Raw genomic sequence first — 25,188 nt, 5'->3', positions numbered from 1 at the left:
CTCTGAAAAATAATTATGAATACTGTATGGCGGGTTATTTTGGCAGATGTAAAATTTGGCTTATTTAAGGCAAAAAAGTATCCAAAAAATTAGGCATTTTAGTGTCTTTAGCCTAGATAAATATTTCGTGGATTTTTTGTTTTTGTTTTTGTTTTTTTTTGGGGGGGGGTGCATTTGGACAGACTCGCTAAACTACTCCAAAATTAGCACACCGCCATAATTACCTGCTATATGGTATTTAAACATGTCAAATGCAAATATTATAAGTATCAGACAATATGTTGCTCATGCGTATCCAAATTTACTTTAATTTTTAAGTCAGGAGCAGGCTTAGGCCACAAAACAGTTCATATTTTGTCAATTAGTTTTTGTACCTTTGGGATAACATTAATACAGATTGTGTATGAAATTGGCACTTTGTAAGAATTATCTTCCTTGATTTGGATGATTTCAATGAGAGCATGAATGCATGAATTAAGATTTCTAAACTAGATATAGAACTTTTATGACATAAATAAGTATATGTCGACCAAAAACAGTGTTTGTTCGGTGGGTAAATCTACTCGATGAATCCCCATTGACATTTGTAAGTTTCATATGGATTAGTGCTTAAATTTTCAACATCAAAATTCGTCATTTTTTGTAACGGGTCGTGACATAAATTGACAAGACATACTATTTCAACATCACTCATAGTTGCATTTAAAACAAACATCAAATATTTCCTTGAAAGAATGTAAACAAAGAAAGGCAAATAAGATAAAATATCAGTTAAAAACAAAGGTTAGTCCTTTTTTTCTTATTTATTGATGTTAAGTATTGTTTTCATGGTATAACCAAAATTTGAAATGTGAATAGGCAAATTGAGCCACTTTAGATGTGCTACATAAAGCAAATACAGAGACAGTGCAGAAATTAATCAAAAGAATAATATATCAAATCTAGTTATATGTATTATCAATAAGCGATGAAATTAATAACAGAAAATATAAAAAGCAGCTACATATTTGATAAATCGAATAAGTCTTAAAAACATGGGCTATCTTCTCCAAGGTAGTAATACTTTTCGAAAGCAGTGAAATAAAATCGAATCAACGGATCGTAAAACTATCTCATTGGCATAACCAATTACAGAACAGCATCACCTTATTTGCACTGTGTGATTAGGTAAACAAATATGTGAGCTTATCTGATAAGCTCCTAGTTGATTAATATGTTCTGACATCGAGTTATCTTTCACGAGTTTGAGAAAAATCAAGACGCATTCACAAAGGGGGTGACAGATAACCCAATATTTGATCGTCAACGAGTATATGTTTCTGTTTCTTCCGTGAAAGCATATATATTTTGTTATCATCTCTTAAAGGACGCCGCCATTTCTTGAAACATAGTATAAAGTAGTGTCAAATTGTCTATTGCATTTGTTTAGAATTGTCTAATTAAGAGAATGAGTTGAGAGGAGCGCGCGTGTCCTAGTCTTACATAGGTCGTTTTAACTTGCAAACTGTAATTTCCGGAATAAACGTTCTTCTTCTCTTGAACCAAGGCCATTTGGACAATATAAAATTTTGCACTGGTTAATAAGAGAAATATTAAAAAAACAAAATTGTACACATTTCTGATAGCAAATTTATCTCATAGACAACAGTATTTTTTTCTCATGCTAAACTGGCTTTTAATGACACCTGTAGATACCTTGTAAATTGAATAGTTGTCACCTAAGCTACAAGAAGAACATTGCAAAATTGAGAAATCCAATTCTTATTGATCATGCATACAGAAATGTTTTTAACAATATTTAAATATTAATTCCAATTTCCGCATTAAAATGAAGTTTTCGTACGTAAAATGTATGGAGTGACTACACGTTGAAATTTTTGACCTTATATTGGCGTGATCACACCACTTTCAGTTTTGTTTGTCCACTTTGTAATAAAACATAAAAACTTACCACAGAAGTATTGGTAAAAGCAGTTATTTATACCGGAACAGGAAGTAGTTCCGAGATTCGCTGAATTAACATTCAACCCACTGCAATTACTGGAACACGTTGGTAATACTTTCGCCGTGACATCACCCCCGCATACCGGAAAAGGTGGTAGTAGTTTTATGTTAGAAGGTATACAAGGAATATTAGCATAATACGCAAAGTCCATTCGAACTACCTTGTCTGCTAAGCAGTATGCGTATGCATTGGTATTAGCGCAGAAAGTCTGATAGTATAACACGAGACCATCCCCTACAAAAAATACAAGATGTTATTTGTACTTTATTTATAATATATTTAATATCAAACTAGAGGCTCCAGGAAGACGATATATCTCCAGGTAAAATAGTTGTTTTTGCCTTTTGGGCCCATCCCCTACAAAGAAAACAAGATGTATTTTTTTCTGTATTTAAAGGATTTTTAATATCAAACTAGAGACTCCAGAAAGATGATCTTCTAACCTGGGGAAAAAGTTGTTTTTGTCTTTTTAGCCATCCACTACAAAGAAAACAAGATGCCATTTGCACTTTATTTAAAAGATATTTACATGTAATATCAAACTAGAGACTCCAGAAAAATGATCTTCTTGCCTGGAAAAATAAATGTTTTTGCCTTTTAAAGGCAGTAACTCAAAATCCATTGTTCAACATTTGGACCCTATCAGCTTATGGTCAAAATGATCAATTGAAAGTTTCTTTTTATCTATTTTAGTTTTCAAGCTACAAATATATTAGTTCATAATGAGTAGTTAAGACGTATTTGACCATCAATGATTCAATGTGCTTTGCTATACATGTAAGAATGCTAACGTCAACTGATAGCTTTTATCTATTAGGATTTTCAAGGGGAACCTTAAAAATATATGTAGTTTTTGGACTTTCAAGGGCAATAGCAAAGCTCTAACAATGAAAAGTTTCGAGGGACGACTTGTGTCTACCTTGTCATAAATTTACAGTTTTTTCTGTCAATTAGTTTTTGTCCTTTTTGGTCGTTAAAAGGACAGCTTTTTTCTAATATGGAGTCGTCAAACACCGTGGGCCTTGTCTTCACGATAGTTTCAATACATATCGGCAAAAAATTCCGAAGCGTCAGCAGTGGGGGAATGATTCTAATACGTCAAAATCTAAAAAAAGATATGGTCTAAACGTGAACACATGAAACTTAGACGAACTACATATGAACCATACAAATTTGACTCTTTATAGATGTTGACCTTTCTATTAGAATCACTTCAACTATTGAAAGTTTCTTTCTATCTATTTCGGGCAATTTCTCCAAAAACAAGCGCAAAGAAGATTTGACGATATTTAGACTTTTGTATAGCTATTCAAGTTGAATAGGAAATTGACACTATTTTTCAAGTATCTATTTTATGTTTTGTCAAATGTGGAGAAATTGGTGATTTGACCCTTGCAAAATAGCATAATGTTCCGTGTTTAGGCTCGAAATGAATAATCAACACAATTTGTAAAGATCATACCCATATATTATTTAGTAATAATCCATACAGTGGTTTCAGGGGGAAAGAGTTTAAAAGACAAATAATAATAGACGATGACAACAAAAAAGAACAAGGACAAAAGACGCTATGGACCCAAAACGATGACAATAGCCCACACGGACTTTGGTCAAGGTGAGATAAAACAGAAAGAAAATAAAAAAAAAATGAACTATTTAGCTAATCATTATCTACATTAACGATACAAACAAATTTACCTAAAAAGTGCATCTTATTCATGGCCGTTGTGTTTCAATGTTCCCAATGACATTAGCCACATTGGCACGCGTGCAATTTGGAACTATATTACATGCATTTTATGCATATTATTCATGCAATGGTTTTAAAAACCATTGTTTAAAAACTTCTTTCAAATCTCAAAATTATCACAGATATAGTCACTTTTTGATATCTAAAAATAAATAACATGACTTATATCTGATAATATGAAAACTAGTGTTTATGACTAAACAAACAAAAATAAAACAACTTCATACGGTCTTTTGTAGAAAGGCAAAAGGTGTTTCTAGAAAAGCAGAAGTCGCTTACCCCACCGGTGCACCTGGTCCATGTTACCAATTTTTTTTTTGTGGAGACTGAGTTGCTCATTTACTTTTGTAACTTTGCATGTATTATTTGGGTTATTTTATGTTCTATACGGTGTGTCTGTTTTCCTGGATTACATTCTTTTGAAATATGTTAGGAATGTTTCTTATTTTTGAATAGGTTCGTGGATTCCAATCTAATTATTATGAATGTGTTTCTTATCAAAACGTTAACTTGTCTGGGATTATTTGAACCTTTTGAACCTCGGCGTACGGTACGGATTGATCGATGCTAATGACGGTAAAGTACAAAAACAAATCATACAAAACGCTGTTTGCTAAAAAAAAAAGACCAAAAAAACAAACAAACAAAAAAGTAAAAAAAAAAAAAAAAAAAACAAACCATAAAGCCTTGTTAAAGCAACTTCAGAATTTGCAGCAGAAATAAACAATTCCAAAGTATCTTACAATTTCATTTTCTTCATTTATAGTATTATAATGCAGTTCAATCTGTTTTAACATGCTATTGAATTTTGAATTTTGAAATATGCTACTTGTATTTTTTATGTTCAGTTTAAAAAAAATATTTACAAAAATGTACCGATAAATGGCAATTGATTTTTTTTATTATATTGTCAAATATTGGCAATACGTATCGAAACATCTTAATTGAAAATAATGTATAGCAAAATCCAAATACATAAACAAAAATGAAAAAACATAAAACATATATGTACACACTGTACAGAATGAAATATAATTAATTATGATAAATGTAAATAAAAAGGAAGATCGCACAAAAAAATTTCAGGAATAAGAACTCCGAAAAATCTGCTAGTGACAAGATACTTCGCTTCTTCTTGTATCGGATGAACAATATGATACGTACCTTTGCATGTCTTGAAACAATTATCTGAAATGAATGTTGAAATTTTGTTTTGAAAATAATAATTAACCGGTTAGTTGAACATTTTATAATTTTAATGTTTATGTCTACTTTGGATGTTGTCTTGTGAATACATTTAGGATTATCTGACATAATACACTATATCTCTTAATGATGTGCTGACATTAATTACTAAAATTCGTTACTTAAATTTTCTTCAAGATAAAAACTTGTAATCGTCAAAAAACCTTACCTGATTTATGAAAAGTGTTCCAAGATATCAACGGAACTGTATTTGACAAGGAGCACCCTGAATTTCCAATCAAACACTCTTGTGTTTCTCTATTCAACGTTGCTAGAAAACATTTCGTATTCTTAGAACACGATACAACACATTCCGATACAGATCTTGCAGATATTTTCTTTAAAACAGATAAATCTGATACACGCCTGTTAAATTCCATGGTAAATCGAATTTTTGCAATCCGTCCATCACTTCTGGTATTAAAACAAAGAAAATGCATAATGATGTATATAAATTCAAAACGAAAGAAGGCTTTAAAGTAACGCATTACATGCGCTTTAGATTAAAATACTTGTTAAAGCAACTATCGAAAAACATAAAGTAAAAAGTTCAATTTTGAAGGTTTTTTTCTAACTATTTCTTATTTTAGATTTCAAACAAAGAAATTCATGATGTTGCATGATTATTTTTTAAATTCTCCATGGCCAGTAACTAGCAATCTGTGCTACATGAATATGTAATAAATAATTCTTGGAATGTATGTTGTTGTTTGTAACCTTCTCCAATTACTTATTTCAAATGTGACTTGCAGAACCTAATTTTATGATTTGACGAATCCCTCCGCGATTGGCATTAAGTACCAACAACCAGAAGTATTAATCCGCACAATGAACACGCAACCAATAATAGGAATAAGGAACAAACAACATCGACTTAAATTCATATGATTATTATGCAGTTTTATTTCAACAAACAATGAATGTATATATTTCACGACGCAGGATTATTCTAATTACCCGTATTCCTCAAGGAATACTACATACTGCTATAGACCTCTATAAAGCCACCAGAAAATATACGTATTATTTAAATATTGTACGTTTTACATTAAAAAAAATACAGGTGTCTTGCAACAACAGACGCAACAGACTTTTTTTTTTATTTTTGTGGTAGATATTAAAAAAAAATAATAAAACAAGAAATCTTAATCAACTCAATGTCTTTATTTAAATACGGGTTTTCAAACAGTACTGAATGTTGATATTTCATTGTGGTTCACAATTTTATTATAAAGTTTATAAAATATTGTGTAATAATTATAACAAACAATTGTTGCTCAAAGTTATAATATAACCAATGAAAACATTCTGTCGAAATCGTTCCCAAATATCGGCTGAAATACTATGAATAGTAGGACCATTCAGGTACGTCAAAATTCAAATCAAAATACATGGTCTAAACATGGAAACATATAACAGTGACAATCTAAATAAACAAGTAGCAAAAAGACAAAAAATACATTACATATAAACCTGGAGATAGTAAAAACAAGAAAATACAAAAAATACAGAAATGCTGGCAATATTAACTCTGAGTGGGACTTCGTGTAAGCAGGAAGGGTAAGTTTATAAAATTCTTCGTAATTAGACTGTGTTTTTATCCAGCAGGTGTCCGCAGTAGAATAAAAGGTCATAGTTCTAGAAGTATTCAATGTTAATGTCGACACATACACACTTCATTGCATTTTGGCGGAAGAATCAGTTATAAATGCGTGCAACATACAGAAACGTGTAATATTAACATGATTGTGTATTTATTTATTTTGTTCCTATACTCTTGTGTCAATGTAAGCATGCATTACAAAATCGAATGTATGGTACGCAGACCTGTACTTAATAAAATATTCCAACTAGGAGCAAATATTCATATCTTATCAGGACCATACAAGGTAAAACACCTATGATTAAAGACTCATCAAATCTTTGACTTGGTTTAAATTTGATTAACCTTGATATAAACGAACAATCTTAAATAATACATAATTGTAAACAAGTACTATCTTTAAAAAAGGTAGCCGACGCAGTAAGTAAACTTTTCTTCTTTTTATTTCTAACTTTCGACATTTCTTTCAGTGTTTGGCCAATCGGGAAACAGAATTTCAGGCCAATTGCTTCCCATAAAAGCGCGTCCTTAAGGTAAAAGGATAAAAAGTGAAACTATACCGACTGCATCGGAAAAATCACAAAGTTCTGCTTATTATCTTATGTTTGTATTTGGGTTGATAGTCTAGCATGCCTCAGAACTTACAAATACTGCCTGATTCGTATTAAGACTTGTAATACGTCCTCGTTGTTTCTTTAATAACATATGCCTGCGTAACTTTTTTGCAATATCAAATCTAACGAATTATATTCACGTTGGCAGATTTCATTGACGTTTCAAAAGATTTCACGCTTAATCTTTACCATTAAATATTGTACAATAAGTTATAATGATCATTATAATTGTACGTACATAATTTACGATGGGTAATTGACCGAACGACTTGGGTTCATTAAAAACACACCGATCGATTTTTCTTTCTGTGGAGAAAATTTAAAGAACAGTTTTAATGTTTTGTTATATTTTTAAATGATTGATGAACATTCGAATCGTTATCGTAAATTAAGGACTTTGTTATGTAGACAATGGTTGTTCTTTATTAACGATATTGAATACTTTTTGAACACAATATAGATTTAAATGCATTCTGACCCTTGATAATTTAATATCTAAACCTCACACATTGAATAATTCCAAATGGGGTTCTGTCTGGACAGATCTCATAGCCTAGGCATTACTAAACAAGCAACTAACTGGATTTATTTGTCATAGACAAATGCACCAATTTGACACAATTATGGTAAATTTGTGGCTAATTTATCTTAATTATGGTACATTGTAAAATATGCAAAGGTCCTCATAATCGTACTAGACTTACAAAGTGGAGAAAAATTCACAAGTCATAAATTCACAAGTCATAAATTCGATTTTATTTTCAAGAAAGGTAATAAGGTGTTACATATACAAACAATATCTTTTCCCAAGGACGCTTACCCTACCGGTGCACCTGGTCCATGCTCCCAGTTTTTAGTGGAGTCCGAGTTGCTCATTTACTTTTGTTACTTTGTATGTATGATTTTAGTTACTTTATGTTCTTTGTTGTGTGTGTCTGTTTCCCATGTCTGGTCTTTGTCCCTGGATTACAGTCTATTGATTGCCGCTATAACCTTGGTTCCCTTGATTACTCTTTCCCAACAATTGCATTTATTTGGTCTCTGTCAAGCTCCACTCAGCGGCTGACATTCGTTTCCTCTCTTACTAACCGCTGCAGAGAAGCCTTTCGAAATTCGCGGACATTATTTAAATCAAACGTCGTTTGACAATCGCATAACGTCGCATAAAATTAATCACTAATTCTCGATTTCCAATATTATTGCATTTTTAGAGGAGAGCTGACTGCAGTGTATAGAGTGAATTTCGAACACCAGATGCTGCTCGGAGCTTGGGCCTGGACAGGTGTTCGGTTTATTCTGGATAAAATGCCTACAAAGTGACATTGAACTGGACCTTTTTATAAAAATGATCTTTGTGGAAATAGAAATAAAAAAAAAAAAACAAATAAAATATAAGCTACAAAAATGTGTACACACATTAAATAGATTTTACAAAAAAGGTAATTTAAATCATTGATTTTTTTCCAACATTTGCATCTATCTGTCAGCATTTACACGATTTGTTTTTTAACTGTTTCTTGTGCAGTGGAACCTCTCCAAACAGAACCCTCAAAAAGCCAGAAACTTGTCTTCACCGAGCACCCTTTGAATTCCATTCATAGCAATTGAAATGTATTTTGAATCTTGATAAACCGTACACCTATCATAACCGAACAAAGAAAGAAGAGACACAATTTTAGAAGTGGTTGGTTGTATGTTTTTTACACACAAGTAAAAGGAACAAAATGCCTTTAATGCATGACTGTATTTTAAAAATATGTATAAGGATCAAAATGACTTTAATAAATGAATGTTTAACATTTTGTACTGTTCAATGTACTGTAGTTGAATTATGTCTTACTCTAAAATAGATCATGAGGTGGCCTCTTTGGTCTCGTTAACATTTTGTCATATACCACAACCACATAAGAAGTTGACAAATCACGTTTTATAACATTTTCGAATATGTGTTCAAATTCGTGATGAAATGAATGAAATACAGTTTTTTAAAATCTGCCTGGTATAACGGATTTGGAACCACTTTCATTGTTGTAAGTTATTTGTAAATATACATAGATATACATACAATACATGTTTATTGCCGTAAAATATCAAATTTGTTTGACAAGCCCCAGAAACAGTCAGATTGCTAGGATCCCTCGTGCTTATCTGACTGTTTCGGAGCGAGTACAAATAAATGTATTGATATTTTGATTACCTCTATAACCTTGGTTCCCTTGAATATTCTTTCAGTAATGTTCATCTCCTGTTTTTATCCTGCAACCACATTTCTAAATCAAACACGCGAAATTGCCCGAAGAAATTGATTTTTGCAACACTATTTTGAGCGAAGCGGTTGGCGCGTGCACCTTTAAACTTGTTACCTATTTCCTGTTTTGGACATTGCTCATAATTAAAACGGTAAGCTGTAAGTATACAATGGCGGAATACATCTTTGCGTTTTTCAACACCCTTTATTTGTAGAGTAGAAAGCTTGGCTGCAGGAAAAAGCGAGTTAAACAATTAATTTTAGAGTGTAGAATTGATCTCCCTTTATTTAGATTTAACGACCATTACTCGATGAATCGCCCTTGGCACATGTAAGCCACTTGACTTGAAAATATATATTAAGTCCGGCATGAGTTAAGCATCACTTATTTTCCTGACTCTGATAATTTTCAATAACATAAAAATGATACGATATTATATTTGTACAAAAATGCATACATAATTAGGAAATATGGACCTATCACATTTGTTATTTAAATTGTCAAAACGACCGAATACTGAACTAAAAAGTAGGACAAAAATCAACAACACAAAATGCGACTTTAAGTTTTAGTTCAACATGATATTTTAGTGTTCACAAAACCACTTTAATACAACAAGTCCTGAAGTCAAAGATTAACAAAATTATGATCATGAAACATTGGTCTGTCAGCAAGAGCATGGTTATCAGAATGTATCCTTACATGAATATCTAATTGCTTGCCAACGTTCGGTACTTATTTTTTTGTCTAACCATGTTAAGAAAACTTTTACAGAGAACAGTTAATACAAATGTCCACCTGTAATCGGTCAAGGAGTAATCAAGGGAACCAAGGTTATAGCGGTAATCAAAAGAATGTAATCCAGGGACAAAGACCAGACATGGAAAACAGACATACACATCAAAGAACATAAAGTAACTAAAATCGTACATACAAAGTTACAAAAGTAAATGAGCAACTCGGACTCCACTAAAAACTGGGAGCATGGACCAGGTGCACCGGTAGGGTTAGCGTCCTTCAAGACATTTTGAATAATAAACAATATCTTAATTTAAAGCATGACGTTTTGTTTAAACAGGTTTTAAACCTTTATAACTGACACATTAATGATGGATCAGTAACTCATACATTCTGTGGTACCATAGAATACATGTAAGTTTCACAATCATTTAAAGTTCTTGTATTTCTTTGCTTTTGTTATAGATAGCCATAGATCCTTTCACCAGATTGTTTGATTTTTTTTGGGTTTGGTTTTGGTTTCATTTTTTTGCTTTGTCAAGAGATGAAATGATTCCAACTGATAATGATCAATAACAATCTGTTAATTGAGGTTATTGATGTAAATAGATTTTTTTTCGTTCTTTAGCGGAATTCCCTATTTCAAATCCGGATTTTACCATTACGATTCTATTTTTACTGTATATTTACTTGTGATTTTGCCAATTTCCGCTTTGTTTGTAGACCTAGTAAACTCATGTCTGGTAAATGGACACTATCCTTACTACCACTGCTGTAAAAAGGGAATTTACCTATACGTTTTATAAAGATCTTGTTTAAAACTACTGTATAAATGCACCAGATGCTGATTGAATTATTTTTTATAAAATTTATTTAGGAAAATATTTAGGTGATGCTTAACCTTTGATGGATGGTATATCATAAAAAGTTCATGGTTAGACAAAGACTTCAATTATCTACAAAAATCAGGAAAACGTTATTATCATATTATCTTCCATCAGGATGTATCTACTAAATAAATGGTTTTACTTTTGGTGTGTCTCAAGGTTGACAAGTCAAACCTCCAAAAAATACTGTAAGTGTACATGTATAGTAGTGTAGAATTAAAAAGAAATATATGACAATTACTAAATAGGGAAGACAGTAAACCATTTCTTCTCTGTTAATACTGTCATCTAAATATCATATGGTAAAATTTAATGAGCACAAAAAGGCTTACTGATTTTAATAAATGGTATTACAATATGATCTATAATAATGATAAAAGCTCGACGACAACATTGGAGAAGCATTATCTTTAACTTGATCAAGGATAGCGTTATCTTTCCTTTTTATATTTTACAGAAAAATGAGAAGCATCGTTTTGTCGTTTGTTTTTTTACCAGTGTTGATATTTGCTTTGAAATTGGACTATGACATACCAACGTTTTTAGAAGCATGCTACTCGAAAATAACATCTAGTAATTACCGCACCGATACTGATTGCCTTCAAAAATATTTCGTAAAAATCTTTGGAACAACTGGCCGAACAAGAATTGCGCTACTAGACCAAAAAGCATTGATCTGGATCGAATCACTAGGGGTAGACGTTCATCTTCATTCGGTTAGACGAAGGCGTTCAACTAGGCTAAGTACTAATAGAAATAGACATCGACCCACTCCTCTCCCAAAACCAAGACGACGGCGTATTCGGAAGGAAATCAGAACCCTGACCAGAGCAGAGCGAGAAGACTTTCTTTCTGCAATTAATGAACTGAAACATGATACAGTAAGGGTTGTGTAAGAGTAATTCAAACGAAAGCTAGAGAGGCTTTGGTGATATTGAATATGATACAAACATATCACTTATTTCAAGAGTTATATCCCTTACCATAGGTCTATCTCCTTAAGTTCATATTGGTAAATCTATCTTAGACTTAATTATTTATGAAATAGGAAAATAGCGTTTAATTTTAAGTTTTTTTATTGTGGTATTTTCCTGTCATAGGAGAATTACTGTTTATTAATATAACCTACTTAATTTATTTATACTTAGTGCCATATACATAACATAATGTTCAAATTTGAAATAGGAATTCATCTGAAGTTTTATTGACACAGAAAGATATTTTAAATATGCTAAATAACTTGCTCATTCATATTACAAGACGACTTCTCCGAAAAATGTGAACTGTTCAAATCCGATAAGGTTTTAAATCTAGGTCACAATGTTAACATTGTCAAATCGGTTGTGATTTTGTTACCAAGACGATTTTCGGTTGTTTGTAATCGACGTAAACAAAGTTTTACTGGCTTATTTTGTGTCTGTCAAAAATTCTTATTGTTCCTATTAAATAAATGTTTATTTTCTAGTTTTTGAGAAATTACATTTATGCCATCATAAAAAAATAAAAATACAATTATGAGTATTTTGTGAACAATCAGCACTTAGCAACAAAAATGTAAGAATTACAATGGAATTTCTAGTGAAGAATTATAAAATTATTTCTTATTGAGCGTATCAGATTAGTACTGTTGTTTGTTTTTTTATAAACTGAGAAACTCATACTAATCAAAATGAAGCACAACTAAAAAAAATTCAATTATGAAACGCTATTGCAGAACCTCGAGATTGAAGACTTCAAGGCTAGACCACCTGACTGTTCTTGCAAAACCTCTTCAAATATGGTCCTTCTGGTCACGTCGTTACGGGAGATTTAACCATCATCTCTGCGTAATATCCTTTCTAAAGGTCCCAAGTACCGTGAACCACACTCCATAAATTGTAATTATAACTTGAAAATTTCGTATGGATGCCGTCGAGGACTATGCAAGAAAATGGATAAAACGAGAACAAGAAGACATTGATTCTCTGTCAGAGTGATTAAAGGCAGTGAGGTCTTTAATTTTGAAATGAATGAAAGATTTAAGTAGGTCAATGACTGCCAAGCTACATCAGTTTTCAAAGACCCCGATGTAGCAAAACATTGTCTACTATACATGACAAATATGTTGTCGTATCAACAGACAAAGCCCAAAACAACATTGTTTTTGTCTGCAAAACGTTTTACATCCAATGTTTATTATCAGAGGTAGACGTAGAAAATAATAGCAGTGATAAGACCTACACTGCTACCACACTCTCCAAAGAAGAGATTGTGGAAAACCATAAATCTGTGCTATCCTCTTTAGGTCTCTCTACCAAGGACGATGATTGTGATTTACCGTCTATGTACTGGATTCCTAAACTCCACAAGAATCCATACAACGTTACATAGCTGGATCTCCAAAATGTACCACAAAACCTCTTTCAAAAATTTTAACTTCTATACTCACAACTGTCAAAGAGGGTCTGCAGTCCTACCACAACACTTGTTATTCCCATAGTGGTATTAATTTAATCTGGATCCTGAAAAATTCGAAAGCTCTTTTGGGGACAATCAGTTCAGGACTATTATCTGAATATAATAGCATTAAAACCTATGATTTTTCAACACTGTATACTTCTATTCCCCATACTCAGTTACAATTCCGACTTAAAAACATTATACATCATTGTTTTTTTTTTCCAAAAAAAGATGGTACACCTAGATACAAATATATAGTTCTTGGTAGAGATTCCTCATACTTTGTAAGAAATACTTCCAAATCATCTTCCAAATATACAGAGGAAGATCTTTACAAAATGCTGGAATTTTTAATCGACAACATATTTGTCCAATGTGGTGGATGTTTTTTTCAACAAACGGTCGGCATTCCAATGAGAACACATTGTGCTCCTTTACATGTTGACCTATTCCTTCACTCTTATGAGGCTGACTTTATAGCTGATCTGATCAGAAAGAACAAATACAGTTTGGCTAGATCCTTCAATCTCAGTTTCCGCTATATAGATGACGTATTATCTTTAAACAATCCTATTTTCGGGGATTTGATACATCGCCTCTACCCCAAAGAACTTGAGATAAAGGATACTACAGACACTGTGAAGTCAGCCTCATATCTTGACCTACACTTAGAAATCAATGATAAAGGAAAACTATTGATCAAACTTTTCGACAAACATGATGACTTTTCATTCAGAATTGTCAACTTTCCTTTCATCTGTGGCAACATCCCTCCAGCACCTGCGTATGGAGTGTTCATATCACAACTCATACGATATGCCAGAGCTTGCCGAAACTACGCAGACTTTTTTGTATCGCACTAGAACTCTAACAAATAGGCTTCTGGAACAGGGTTATGTTGCTACAAGATTGAAGTCATCACTACAGAAGTTTTATGGTCGTCATCATAAACTCGTGGATCGTTATGGTGTATGAAAACTGGTTTACTTAACGGGTCATAGTTTTCCTTTCCTCGTGTTTCTACCCCGGACTTAACTTTTTATGAGCAACTCGGCGAGTGTTTCTAGAAAAGCACAGGACGCTTACCCTATCGGTGCACCTGGTCCATGCTCCTAGTTTTTAGTGGAGTCCGAGGTGCTCATTTGCTTTTGTTACTTTGTATGTATGAATTTAGTTACTTTATGTTCTCTTTTTTGCCTGTTTCCATGTCTCGTCTTTGTCCTTGAATTACATTCTTTTGATTACCGCTATAACCTTGGTTCCCTTGATTACTCTTTCTGTCTCGATAAAAGAACGATTGAAGAAAAGACTTAGAATTAAATCCAAAATGGACTCGAACTGATGTCGAGTATAACGTGAACTATGAGCTTCATCTCTAGTCCTTTTAACAAGTTTTTTTTACCGATAACTTAAAAAAAAATGCTGCAAATTTTTGTTAAGTTAATAATGATCACGGTCTATTGATCTAACATATAGCAATCGAAAGAAACTTAAATAGTTGTGGTAAAAGGGAGACAATCATTGAGTACTTCATTGAATAATATAGATTAATGTGAATAATATTTAATATATCTAAATAAATGGCAATTCTGCAGTAGTACATACATTAAGATATCTTGCAAACCTTTTAGTGAGAGACTTACTTCACGCTGAAGACTGAACGGTGCTCGCGTGTTTAATTGTTTTTACTTGCACGTGACTTCATCCACGGTTGTGTTATGGGTTTTTATCTTTTATTTTGCTTGTAGTCTGTCATTCCGAACAAGTACGACGCTATAGCCCTATTACACCAAAACGACGCCATAGCTTCCTCACATTTTGGACCAAACTTTCTAGGCTGGCACAGATATTACTTGTACATGTAAGTACTTATTAGTACAAACATTGACAAAAGCATCATTTAAACTAATTACGCATTACAATAGCAATAAATCTTTTGAGTAATCTTGATACCTTCTTTTATACCTTGGATCTTCATATCTCATATATAAACTACTTAACATTTTGCAATTAGTTTGCTTAAGTACTTCTCTCATATTAAGTGAGAATTTGCATATTATTGTTTTCAAATGTATCAGTTGAAACATCCACCGGACGTACTATTAGTTTCTAGCTGAGCTCAATGGTGCCAAAGTACTGAAATTTACAATTCATGTTAATTTAATAACATTTGGTAAATATTGATTCAGTACAAGTCTTTATTCTAATAATGCACAATATCACTGTATTTCAGTTTTGAAGAAGCTTTAAGGTCAAAGAAACCTAATTGTGCTCTGCCTTACTGGGATTCAAGACTAGAATTTAGGATGGATAGTCCAGAAGACTCCTTATTGTTCTCAGACTTATTTATGGGGAATCCAACAGGAGTTATCGTTTCAGGTCCATTTGCAAACTGGTTAACACCCGGCGATGGTCTAAATATGAACATTCCATTGCGCCGTGGAGCACCGGGGCCAAACAGTTCCCTTCTAAACCCACATTTATTGACTGAAGTTTGGCGTCAGAGATACAATTGGCAAATCGTGCACCCAACATCAGTCAGTTTGAATGCAAACATTGAGCGACACCATGATGGTGTACATGCCTGGGTTGGTGGAAATGGTGGCCATATGAATGGGTATATTACAAGCACCCAGGACCCTATATTCTTCATATTTCATTGTTTTATAGACTATATATGGGAAATATTCAGACAAAGGCAGAGAATGAACGGCATTGATCCAGAAACCGATTATCCAAGAATGGACATAACGGAACATATGCCCAATAGAACAATGGATAATTTAACACCCGCAAAACAGAACATTTTTGGCCTAAGCAACTTTTTTACACGATACATATACAAGTACGCCCCACCGCCACGGTGTTCAAATAGATGTGGTGGTGCCTCTGATTTGTATTTATTCTGTAACAGAAAACTTTATGGCTGTCAAGCCAGATCGAGACAAGAATTTGCCGACCTTGATGGATTTGGTCGTCTAGGTATAGCGCCGTTTTCTGAACCATTTGATGCGAGAAAGACCGCTGGAAGTCCGGCGCTCGATTCCGTCCCACATTTTCCCCAGGGAATGGTAGATGAAAGAACAATGCCTGGGAGATCATAACGATAAATAAACTAAGAATAATGTTAACATTCATTTAATGGCCTTTTATTTATTAAGGTTTCTGATCACTAAAAATCGTTTTTCATTTTTAATTTTTTTTATCAAGGTTGAAGATAAACTTGAATGTTTTACATCATTATGATTTGGAAGAATGAAATATTCCGAAGATATATTTTTGTATATAGATCGTGAATTTAGCTTTTAAGAATCATTAAATACCATGGATTGTGATATTTAATTCATGATTTTTAAAACGGTGATACTGCTATAATCATCCAACGTGTTCATTTTAATGTCACTAAAGGCGAGTAAAACCGTTGAAATAATTGGTACGTTAATGCTGACATAATGTTTATAAATAAATCAACTTAACCCTTATAGAATGCTTTGGAAATAAGTGTTAAAAAAAGATCACCGACAGATATATGTTAACATTCTCTATCAAAGTCAATACACACCTATTTTGTTACATATACCAATCTTTGTCTCATGACTTCAGCATTACCTTATCGCAGTCATTTCAAAGAAAGCGAATAAAATGCATTGTCAAGTTACTAATCCATAAGTTACTATGATAGTATAAATTCGACGAATTGGCAAAATCCGTTTTAGCAAATAAAACAAAATATATTTTTGTCAAACTCCAATATGCAAACCGTCTAGTTTCCGCTATATAGATGACGTATTATCTTTAAACAATCCTAATTTCGGGGATTTGATACATCGCATCTACAAAAAAGAACTTGAGATAAAGGATACTACAGACACTATGAAGTCAGCCTCATATCTTGACCTACACTTAGAAATCGATGGTAAAGAAAAACTATTGACCAAACTTTACGACAAACGTGATGACTTTTCATTCAGAATTGTCAACTTTCCTTTCATATGTGACACCATCCCTTCGGCTCCTGCGTATGGAGTATTCATATCACAACTCATACGTTATGCCAGACTTGCTGAAACTACGCAGACTTTTTGTATCGCGCTAGAACTCTAACAAATAGGCTTCTGGAACAGGGTTATGTTGCTACAAGATTGAAGTCATCATTACTGAAGTTTTATGGTTGTTATCATGAACTCTTGGATTGTTATGGTGTATCCATCAGCACCATGAAAACTGATTTATTCAAAGGGTCATAGTTTTCCTTCCCTCGTTTGTCTACCCCGGACTTGACTTTTTATGAGCAACTCGGTGGATGTTTCTAGAAAAGCAGAGGACGCTTACCCTACCGGTGCACCTGGTCCATGCTCCCAGTTTTCAGTGCAGTCCGAGTTGCTCATTTACTTTTGTTACTTTGTATGTATGATTTTAGTTACTTTATGTTCTTTGTTGTGTATGTATGTTTTCCATGTCTGGTCTTTATCCCTGGATTACATTCTTTTGATTACCGCTATAACCTTGGTTCCCTTGATTACTCTTTTTCAGCTTCATCGCAATTATTTAAGAGTAATCAAAGGAACCAAGGTTATAGCAGTAATCAAAAGAATGCAATCCAAGGACAAAGTAACAAAAGCAAATGAGCAACTCGGACTCAAATAAATATTTGTTGGAGTTCTAGGGAAATACAAAAAGTCTGCGTAGTTTCGGCAAGCTCTGGCATAACTTATGAGTTGTAATGTGAATACTCAAAACGCGGATGCTGAAGGGATGTTGCCACAGATGAAAGGAACGTTGACAAAAATTCTGAATTTAAAGCCATCACGTTTGTCGTATAGTTTGGCCAATAGCTTTCCTAACCATCGATTTCTAAGTGTAGGTCAAGATATGAGGCTGCCTTTACGGTGTTTGTAGCATCCTTTATCTCAAGTTCTTTGGGGTAGATGCGATGAAAGCATAACAAGTTTCATCAACTTTGTTTTCAAGGTATTCAAGAACTGCTTTGGACATTTTCCAGCTTATGCTATATAACCAAATTTGCAAATTACGGGAAATTTATTCTTCAAGTAATCTATGTTGCCAAAAAAAAAAGACCAAACCGGAAGGATAATTACAATTTGATTTAAATTATAATTCATTGTTAAAAAGTGATTTTGTTTTCAACTTTGGCGTTGTATAGTATCATGACTCCTCTTTTAAAGGGGATATCCACTGTATAGTATTAGGGGTGTCCGTTCTTAGCCTTTTTTTCATTTATTCCGTTACGCAGATGGGCATACATCCCTCATCTGTTACCATTCCCACACAACTAAATGGAAGTGAATGATTTTTTTTTTAATATATATTAAATATTCCCATAGTGTAAATGACATTTTTTATTTTGATTCAAAATCGTTCCGGTGAGTAAACGGTGATTTTTTATCAAATGAGGAATCAGGGTATCAAGGTAGAGAACATTGCTTATAATTGTCTATTCTTATTTTCTACTTTTCAAGCCTTCGTTTCACCGATTCCTCTCCCTTTAAAATTTCTGAACTTATAAACGAGCAACGTATTTTTTTATATATTCAGTTGCTAAATTACACCTTATCTAGGAATCCTTGTTTCTTTTATGTTGTTATATGTATACATATTGTTACTGTTTCGGTCCTTTCAGCTGCCGAGTTATATGCATAAGCAATATGCCTTTTCCCTCTTAGTTGTCATATTTGCCAAAACGAATGTGACTTTTTTACCCTTGTGAAAATCCCGCCAAAATTCATTTAGGAGTACCTTTGTTTAATCGTTTAATGTAGGGTTACGTGATTTATCATTTAATTTGTCAAAAAATGGTTGTAGGCGAACGAATAATAGAACTAGAAGGATTCGAAAGAATGAAACACCCTGCCACTTTTAAATAGATATTCGGTGTAATGAAACAGATATATAATGGCAGGGAGTGATATTTACGACAAAATGTCGGTCTCGAGAATCAAATTTTTGTCGTCTATCGGCTTTGGAATTTTATCTTTCCTCGACTGGTATTTTCCGCAAATACCCATCTTTGCCCTGATACATTACTTGTATGGGAAAAACTTCCCATGGGGTATGGGGCAATGAGGCATGGGGAATGGGGGATGGGGCAATGGACAATGTGAGAATGGGGCATTGGGAATGGGGTGAATGAAAAGGGCAATGGGAATAATTTTGATAGGTAAATCAAAGAAATTGTTCTGCCTTTTTTCGATAGCAACTTACGTTATCATAATTCTATGACACCAAATAAAATAAGTTTTAAACAAGCTTGTTTTAGAGTAATGTTTAATTATTACAGGTGTCGCTGTTCATTAGCCATTGACCTTTTTTTAAATATTAACCGGAAGTACATTTGTACAATATTCAATTTCTGGTCGTTATAGATTGAAAATGTTCGAGCTCACATGATTTCTAAACATAAATCATTTTTGGAAATTTATACTGATATGATTTTGTGTCGGAGACACTTGTATGATTTTACAGTGACTTTCCTACAACCATGACAGTCTTTTGATACCAATCTGGTTAACAATTCAATGGATTGACAAAGCTGTTTGGGCATTTAAACAGACCAGTTGCTTTTGAAAGAGTTGATGAATACTCACTTATGAATCTTTTCATAGCTAGCTCCTAGTTATTTAAATCTGAAGCAGCTACCTGGGTTATTCTTTTATCATCGGTGATGGGAGTTCAAATTTAATTTAATAAATATTATTTTGTTTTGTATTTTGTTAACAGGGTTGAAAACAATTATTTAGAATAGTATATGAAAGTACTTATTTTATCTTAATAACATTGCACAGAAGTCTTAAATATTATTATAAAAATGAGACCTCAATCAGTACTTATTCCCTCCTACATAAAACTGGAATAGGCCTACCAATGTGCCCTTTTAATGGAAAGTATATGATTCATACTATAGTTAAGGAACAAGTGTTATACAAAATGCAAACAGTTAGAGGTTCACGTGAATAACAATCTTGAGTATTTTGAGTATGAGTAAGCTTAAAAGTGAATTAAGTGCTTTATCAATTGTGAAGGATTTCCATTGGAGTTATGATGTTCCGGATTAAGTACACTGGTTTTCATAGTTTGGGATTAAGTTTCATGATAATAATAATTTGCATTTGTGTTATAGTTTGGAATTTACTGCATTGAGTTTGATTGAAATTATAATTTGGGATTATAAGTGCAATGATTTTCAATGAAATTAAACAAAATTTCGAATAAGTGTTATTTACATTGGAACTTCTTTGGATTAAGTGTAGTTCATTAAATGTATAGTTTTTGATTTAAATGCTGTTTTCCTTGAAACTCTTGTGGATTATTAAAGTGCAATGATTTTCATTCAAATGTAATAGTTTGGGATTTAGTACATTTTTGAAAGTGCAATGATTTTCATTACCGTAAAATGTAGTTTAGGATCTAGTTCACTGGTTATTTTTAAATTAAAGATTTGGATTAATTGGTTTTTTTTCTTTGGAAGTACAGCTTGGGATTAAATGCAATGATATACATGTAACTGGAATTATATGGAGAATATTTCTTAGTTTCATTTTCATTCTGGATTAAGAACTTTGATTTACAGCTCTGATTTGAGTGTTATGTGTGAAAATGATTTTATTGGAATTTTACTTATGGCTGAAGTGCATTAAATTTCATCCGAACTATATGCAGTCAAACCTCGGTAGCTCGAACTCCAAGGGACCATTGAAATGTGTTCGAGTTATCGGGAGTTCAAGAAATTGAAGTTCGTATATTTCCGGATTTTTTTCGGTGCCGGTCCGAGTTCGATTTTATCGTTAGAAATTGCCTACTTCCTACGAAGTTATGTTAGTTCGTGGATCTCTTTTGTTTGCTTTTGGAAGATTATGTCAATTTGTGAACATTGAGAATGCTGTGTTCGCTTTTAAAAACGTTCGGAGTTTGAGTTCCGTGGTCAATAATTTGTTTTCATCCGATTTTCCTTCATGCTTTTATCATACCGACTTCGGAACATTCTCGAACTTCAATCAGTGTTATGTTAAAGATCAAAACTACCTAATTAGTGATGACTTAAATTTTACCTGTAATTAAATAAAATGACACTGATTAATGATAGGGTTTCAGTTTTTCACACATTTTATTACCCAAGCTGACAAAATTGCTTACGAGATCGAGTTAGTGAGGGTTATTCTCTAAGATTTATTGCCGAACGGACCGACTAGTCAGTTCGGGTGTTCGAGAAATCGAAGTTCGAAAAATCCAAGGTTATTTATACTGATTATATAGGAGAAAATTGTGTTCGAGAAATCCCGGGTGTTTCAGCCGAGTGAAGTTCGACTGTATACATTTTGTACATGTATATTTTAAATAATATACAAAAATGTGTGCAAAAAATTTATAAGAATCCAAACTATTGTTAAAGTAGATACTTTGAAGGAGTATATTTCAACGCATATATTTAAAAACCAGTATTCAATGGATTCAGCTTTGAGATGGGACAAATAAATAAATAGTAGCATAACATTGTAACTTCAAATTATTGTTCATTCCATGAAAGTGTTACTATTTTACTTTAATTTGCCATTTCATGTTTACTATCCACTTGGTGATCTGTGGGTTTAAAGCTTTTTTCTTGGAAAAATATAAACAATATTCACAGCCAATTTTTGTCCACATTAGTACTTTTCCTGTGTTAGCAAATACAAAAAATATAATTTTTTGTAAAAAACACATTAAATTCCCTCAAAACCCATTGTAAGTAATATTCACAAGCTGAGAAATTTCCATATGATGTGAAACATAGCCAGTATTGGCTGCCTTACACCTGACCAGGTAAATTTTCATGGGTGAGTGGTTACCTATTTCATCAACTCTTACAATAGCAACTGGTCAATTTAAATCTCCCAATAGCTTTGTCAATCAATTGAATTGTTGTAACATGAATCTTCTTTTTTCCTTTGATCTTTTTATGGAATAACATAGAGACGACAAGCATGTACCAAAATGTATGCTCTAAATTGAAGCAACCAAATAATATTGCATGAAAGGTCACATGGGCCTATATAATGCAATGAGGAAACAGCCATGAAATAACCAAAACACTAAAACCAATATTGCATGGGTAAGCTCCGCCTCTTTGGGAAAAGATTACGCCTACAAAAAAGCACACATACAAATGTAAATTTTATTTGGTTTCATATAATAAAATACAAATCTTTAAATCTCAGCAGGTTTTCTTTGCCAGACAGAGAACAAAAAATATAATGTCTAATTCAATTAAAAAATACACACCTGAGAGAGAACCAAATCATCGCTTTCTACATTTTCAATGTCAAGCCAATCTGGTAGAGAGAATGCGTCTGCCATACTACCTACTGTGCGGGTTATTAGATTTTCCCGCCAAACCTTATTTTTTTCTGCACGGGCTGTCATGGGCGTGTCATTCATGTTACAAATCATTTATAGCAACGCCTTCCTCGTTAGCCAAATAAACTTCTCACGCTGCGCGTTCGAAAGTTTATTTGTCTAACTCGGAAGACTATGCTATAAATATAACTTAACCAGATTGGTAACAAAAGACTGTCATGGTTGTAGGAACGTCACTGTAATATTGGCAAATTAAACACATCGAGTAATACTAACAAGATCATTTAAAAAATGAATAAAATGTTGATTCCTTTTCAATTGGCAGAAATATTTCATTCGTCGCAACCTCGAAAAGGATAATACTGCCATTTTTAATATTTTATACACGAATTTTATACCATTATTGAAATTAAAACTATTCGCATCCTTACAATCTGCAGAAATATGTCATTTTTGAGTAATTTAACTAAAATTAATGTGTCACAGTCAAACATATGATGCTTATGTTGACAACTTTAACGTTTTGAAGAATAATGTAAGACCATGAAGGTAATTTCAAGTTTCGCACTCATTTAATTTGCATAAATATCTCATTTTCAAGAATTTGGACTGAAATATATGTATCACAGCCATCAACATAATAATGATATAGACAATTTAAACCTTTTTACGATAATTTTAGACTAATAGGTATATTAAAAGTGTTCGCACACATACACTTTGCAAAAATAAGTCATTTTGAAGATTTTTGACTGAAATATGAGTGTCGCAAGCACCAACCAGATACAAATATTGCCATCTTTTTTATATTTTTTACAATAATTTGAAAAAATTATTGAAATTAAAATTTAAAAAAAACATGTCATTTGTGAGAAATTTGATTGATATAGTATCACAGCCACACACAGGGCTCAAGCTACTTGAGAAAAACAGAGACAAATGACTTCTCTTTCAGAGAGGCACTAGGGAGAAGTGGGGATGAACAGGGAGAAGTGAATGCTTTTTAAAATTATATGTGTTATATATTACTTACATGCACACAATATAAGCAAGTACTTTCATATATTCATTTTCTTTTATGAAGAGAAATGTCACATTTTCTTTAAGTTACATATGTAAGTAACTAAATATGTTGGACAAAATGAAATCAGCCTACTGACTGAATGATGGCCTGTATCGTATATTCATGAAATTGAAGGTCTAATCTATACCTCTATCCCTTACCAAATTTATTACAGCAAAGGTAATATATGCATGATTGGATTGAGCAAAGCAAAGCTTCTTGGAATGCATTGTCCTATTGATTTTGTTTTTTTTAGCAGCACTGGAATAGAAAATTTCAGGCAGTGACATTCTATTGGAATTTTCATTTTGTTCTGCTTTTTTTCCCTGATCCCACTAAATCCATAATGATTTCTTGTTTAAAATATTCAGTCTCTTGATGTAAGTTGATCAAGAGTATCAATAATCATGCAAAAAGTTATTAATATTACTGACAAAGGAAGACTGAAACTTTATCGACATGTATTGTAGGCTGCAGCGGTCGGTACGAACTCGTCTCAAGCTAAAGAAGTGTTTCATCGGAATGGAGAATTCACTATTCTGATATAAAAATATGAAGATCAAAAGAAACGCTACAGGTTTTCTGTCGAATTTTCAATTGAGATAAATTTAACTTAAGTCCAAAGAACCCGCACGACAAATTTGCACGTTTCGTAACCAAATGTGAACGGTAAAACATGAATTCTCGTAAGCTGAAACAAAGAATGATCATTCTGTATCCTGTCTTAAACGTTTGAAACAAAAAGCTGATTAAAATACTTGCTTGTAACCGATAATTCGATAGATTTTGAAAATTTTACAATTTATTTTCTCGAACGGGCGCCAGTTTTTGTTCGGAAGAGAGATAACTCTGGTCAAATACCGATAAAACACGGAGTACAGTCCCGATCATGGGCGATGTCTGAAAATGAGAGGCCGACTTCACGTCGCTTTTGGTGTCGTCTGAGGGCGAAGAGAGTGACTGCAGGGCGACTATTTCTCCCGAATCGCCCAGTAGCGTGAGACCTGCAAATGATGCTTATTTGACAATTTTAACACTTTAAACAATAATATAAGACCAAATCAAATCAAATCAAATAAGCTTTATTTAAAGTCGGCAAGTTATGGAACAAAACAACAAAACAGCGACCATTAAGGATATTTCTAGTGTTCACACTCATTTGACTTGCAAAAATGTCTCATTTTCAATAATTTGTTCTGAATATATGTATTACTGCCATTAATATAATAATGATATAGACAATT

General features: G+C 32.9%; 2 protein-coding genes across 2 annotated transcripts; one reads left to right on the top strand and one right to left on the bottom strand.

The window, feature by feature from the left end:
- Positions 1-1,718: 1,718 nt before the first annotated feature.
- LOC148596995 (uncharacterized) lies at positions 1,719-5,395 on the bottom strand. Its single transcript, XM_088564358.1, has 4 exons — positions 5,170-5,395; positions 4,920-4,943; positions 1,952-2,239; positions 1,719-1,723 (listed from the first exon to the last, which is right to left on the bottom strand). Exons 1-4 carry the CDS (start codon positions 5,378-5,380, stop codon positions 1,719-1,721), a joined length of 528 nt encoding a protein of 175 aa, XP_088420484.1. The 5' UTR covers positions 5,381-5,395.
- Positions 5,396-6,344: 949 nt separating this feature from the next.
- LOC148596994 (tyrosinase-like protein) lies at positions 6,345-16,634 on the top strand. The gene is made up of 3 exons (XM_088564356.1): positions 6,345-6,365; positions 15,279-15,391; positions 15,764-16,634. The coding sequence occupies exons 1-3, from the start codon at positions 6,345-6,347 to the stop codon at positions 16,632-16,634; spliced, it is 1,005 nt and encodes a 334-aa protein (XP_088420482.1).
- Positions 16,635-25,188: the final 8,554 nt, after the last annotated feature.

Source organism: Perna viridis, chromosome 15 (assembly GCF_037379345.1).
Source record: "Perna viridis isolate PV_CMFRI_1.1 ecotype Kerala chromosome 15, ASM3737934v1, whole genome shotgun sequence".
Taxonomy (NCBI): Eukaryota; Metazoa; Mollusca; class Bivalvia; order Mytilida; family Mytilidae; genus Perna; species Perna viridis.
The sequence above is the reverse complement of the archived record's forward strand: the minus strand, read 5'-3'. Positions and strand labels throughout refer to the sequence as shown.

Coding starts and splice junctions, on each gene's coding strand:
- LOC148596995 (XM_088564358.1), bottom strand. CDS start 5,380: ATGGAATTTAACAGGCGTGTATCAGATTTATCTGTTTTAAAGAAAATA. Junction 4,944..5,169: donor GAACACTTTTCATAAATCAG/GTAAGGTTTTTT, acceptor CATTCATTTCAG/ATAATTGTTTCAAGACATGC. Junction 2,240..4,919: donor TTGTTTCAAGACATGCAAAG/GTACGTATCATA, acceptor TATTTTTTGTAG/GGGATGGTCTCGTGTTATAC.
- LOC148596994 (XM_088564356.1), top strand. CDS start 6,345: ATGAATAGTAGGACCATTCAG. Junction 6,366..15,278: donor TGAATAGTAGGACCATTCAG/GTACGTCAAAAT, acceptor TTTTGCTTGTAG/TCTGTCATTCCGAACAAGTA. Junction 15,392..15,763: donor CACAGATATTACTTGTACAT/GTAAGTACTTAT, acceptor ACTGTATTTCAG/TTTTGAAGAAGCTTTAAGGT.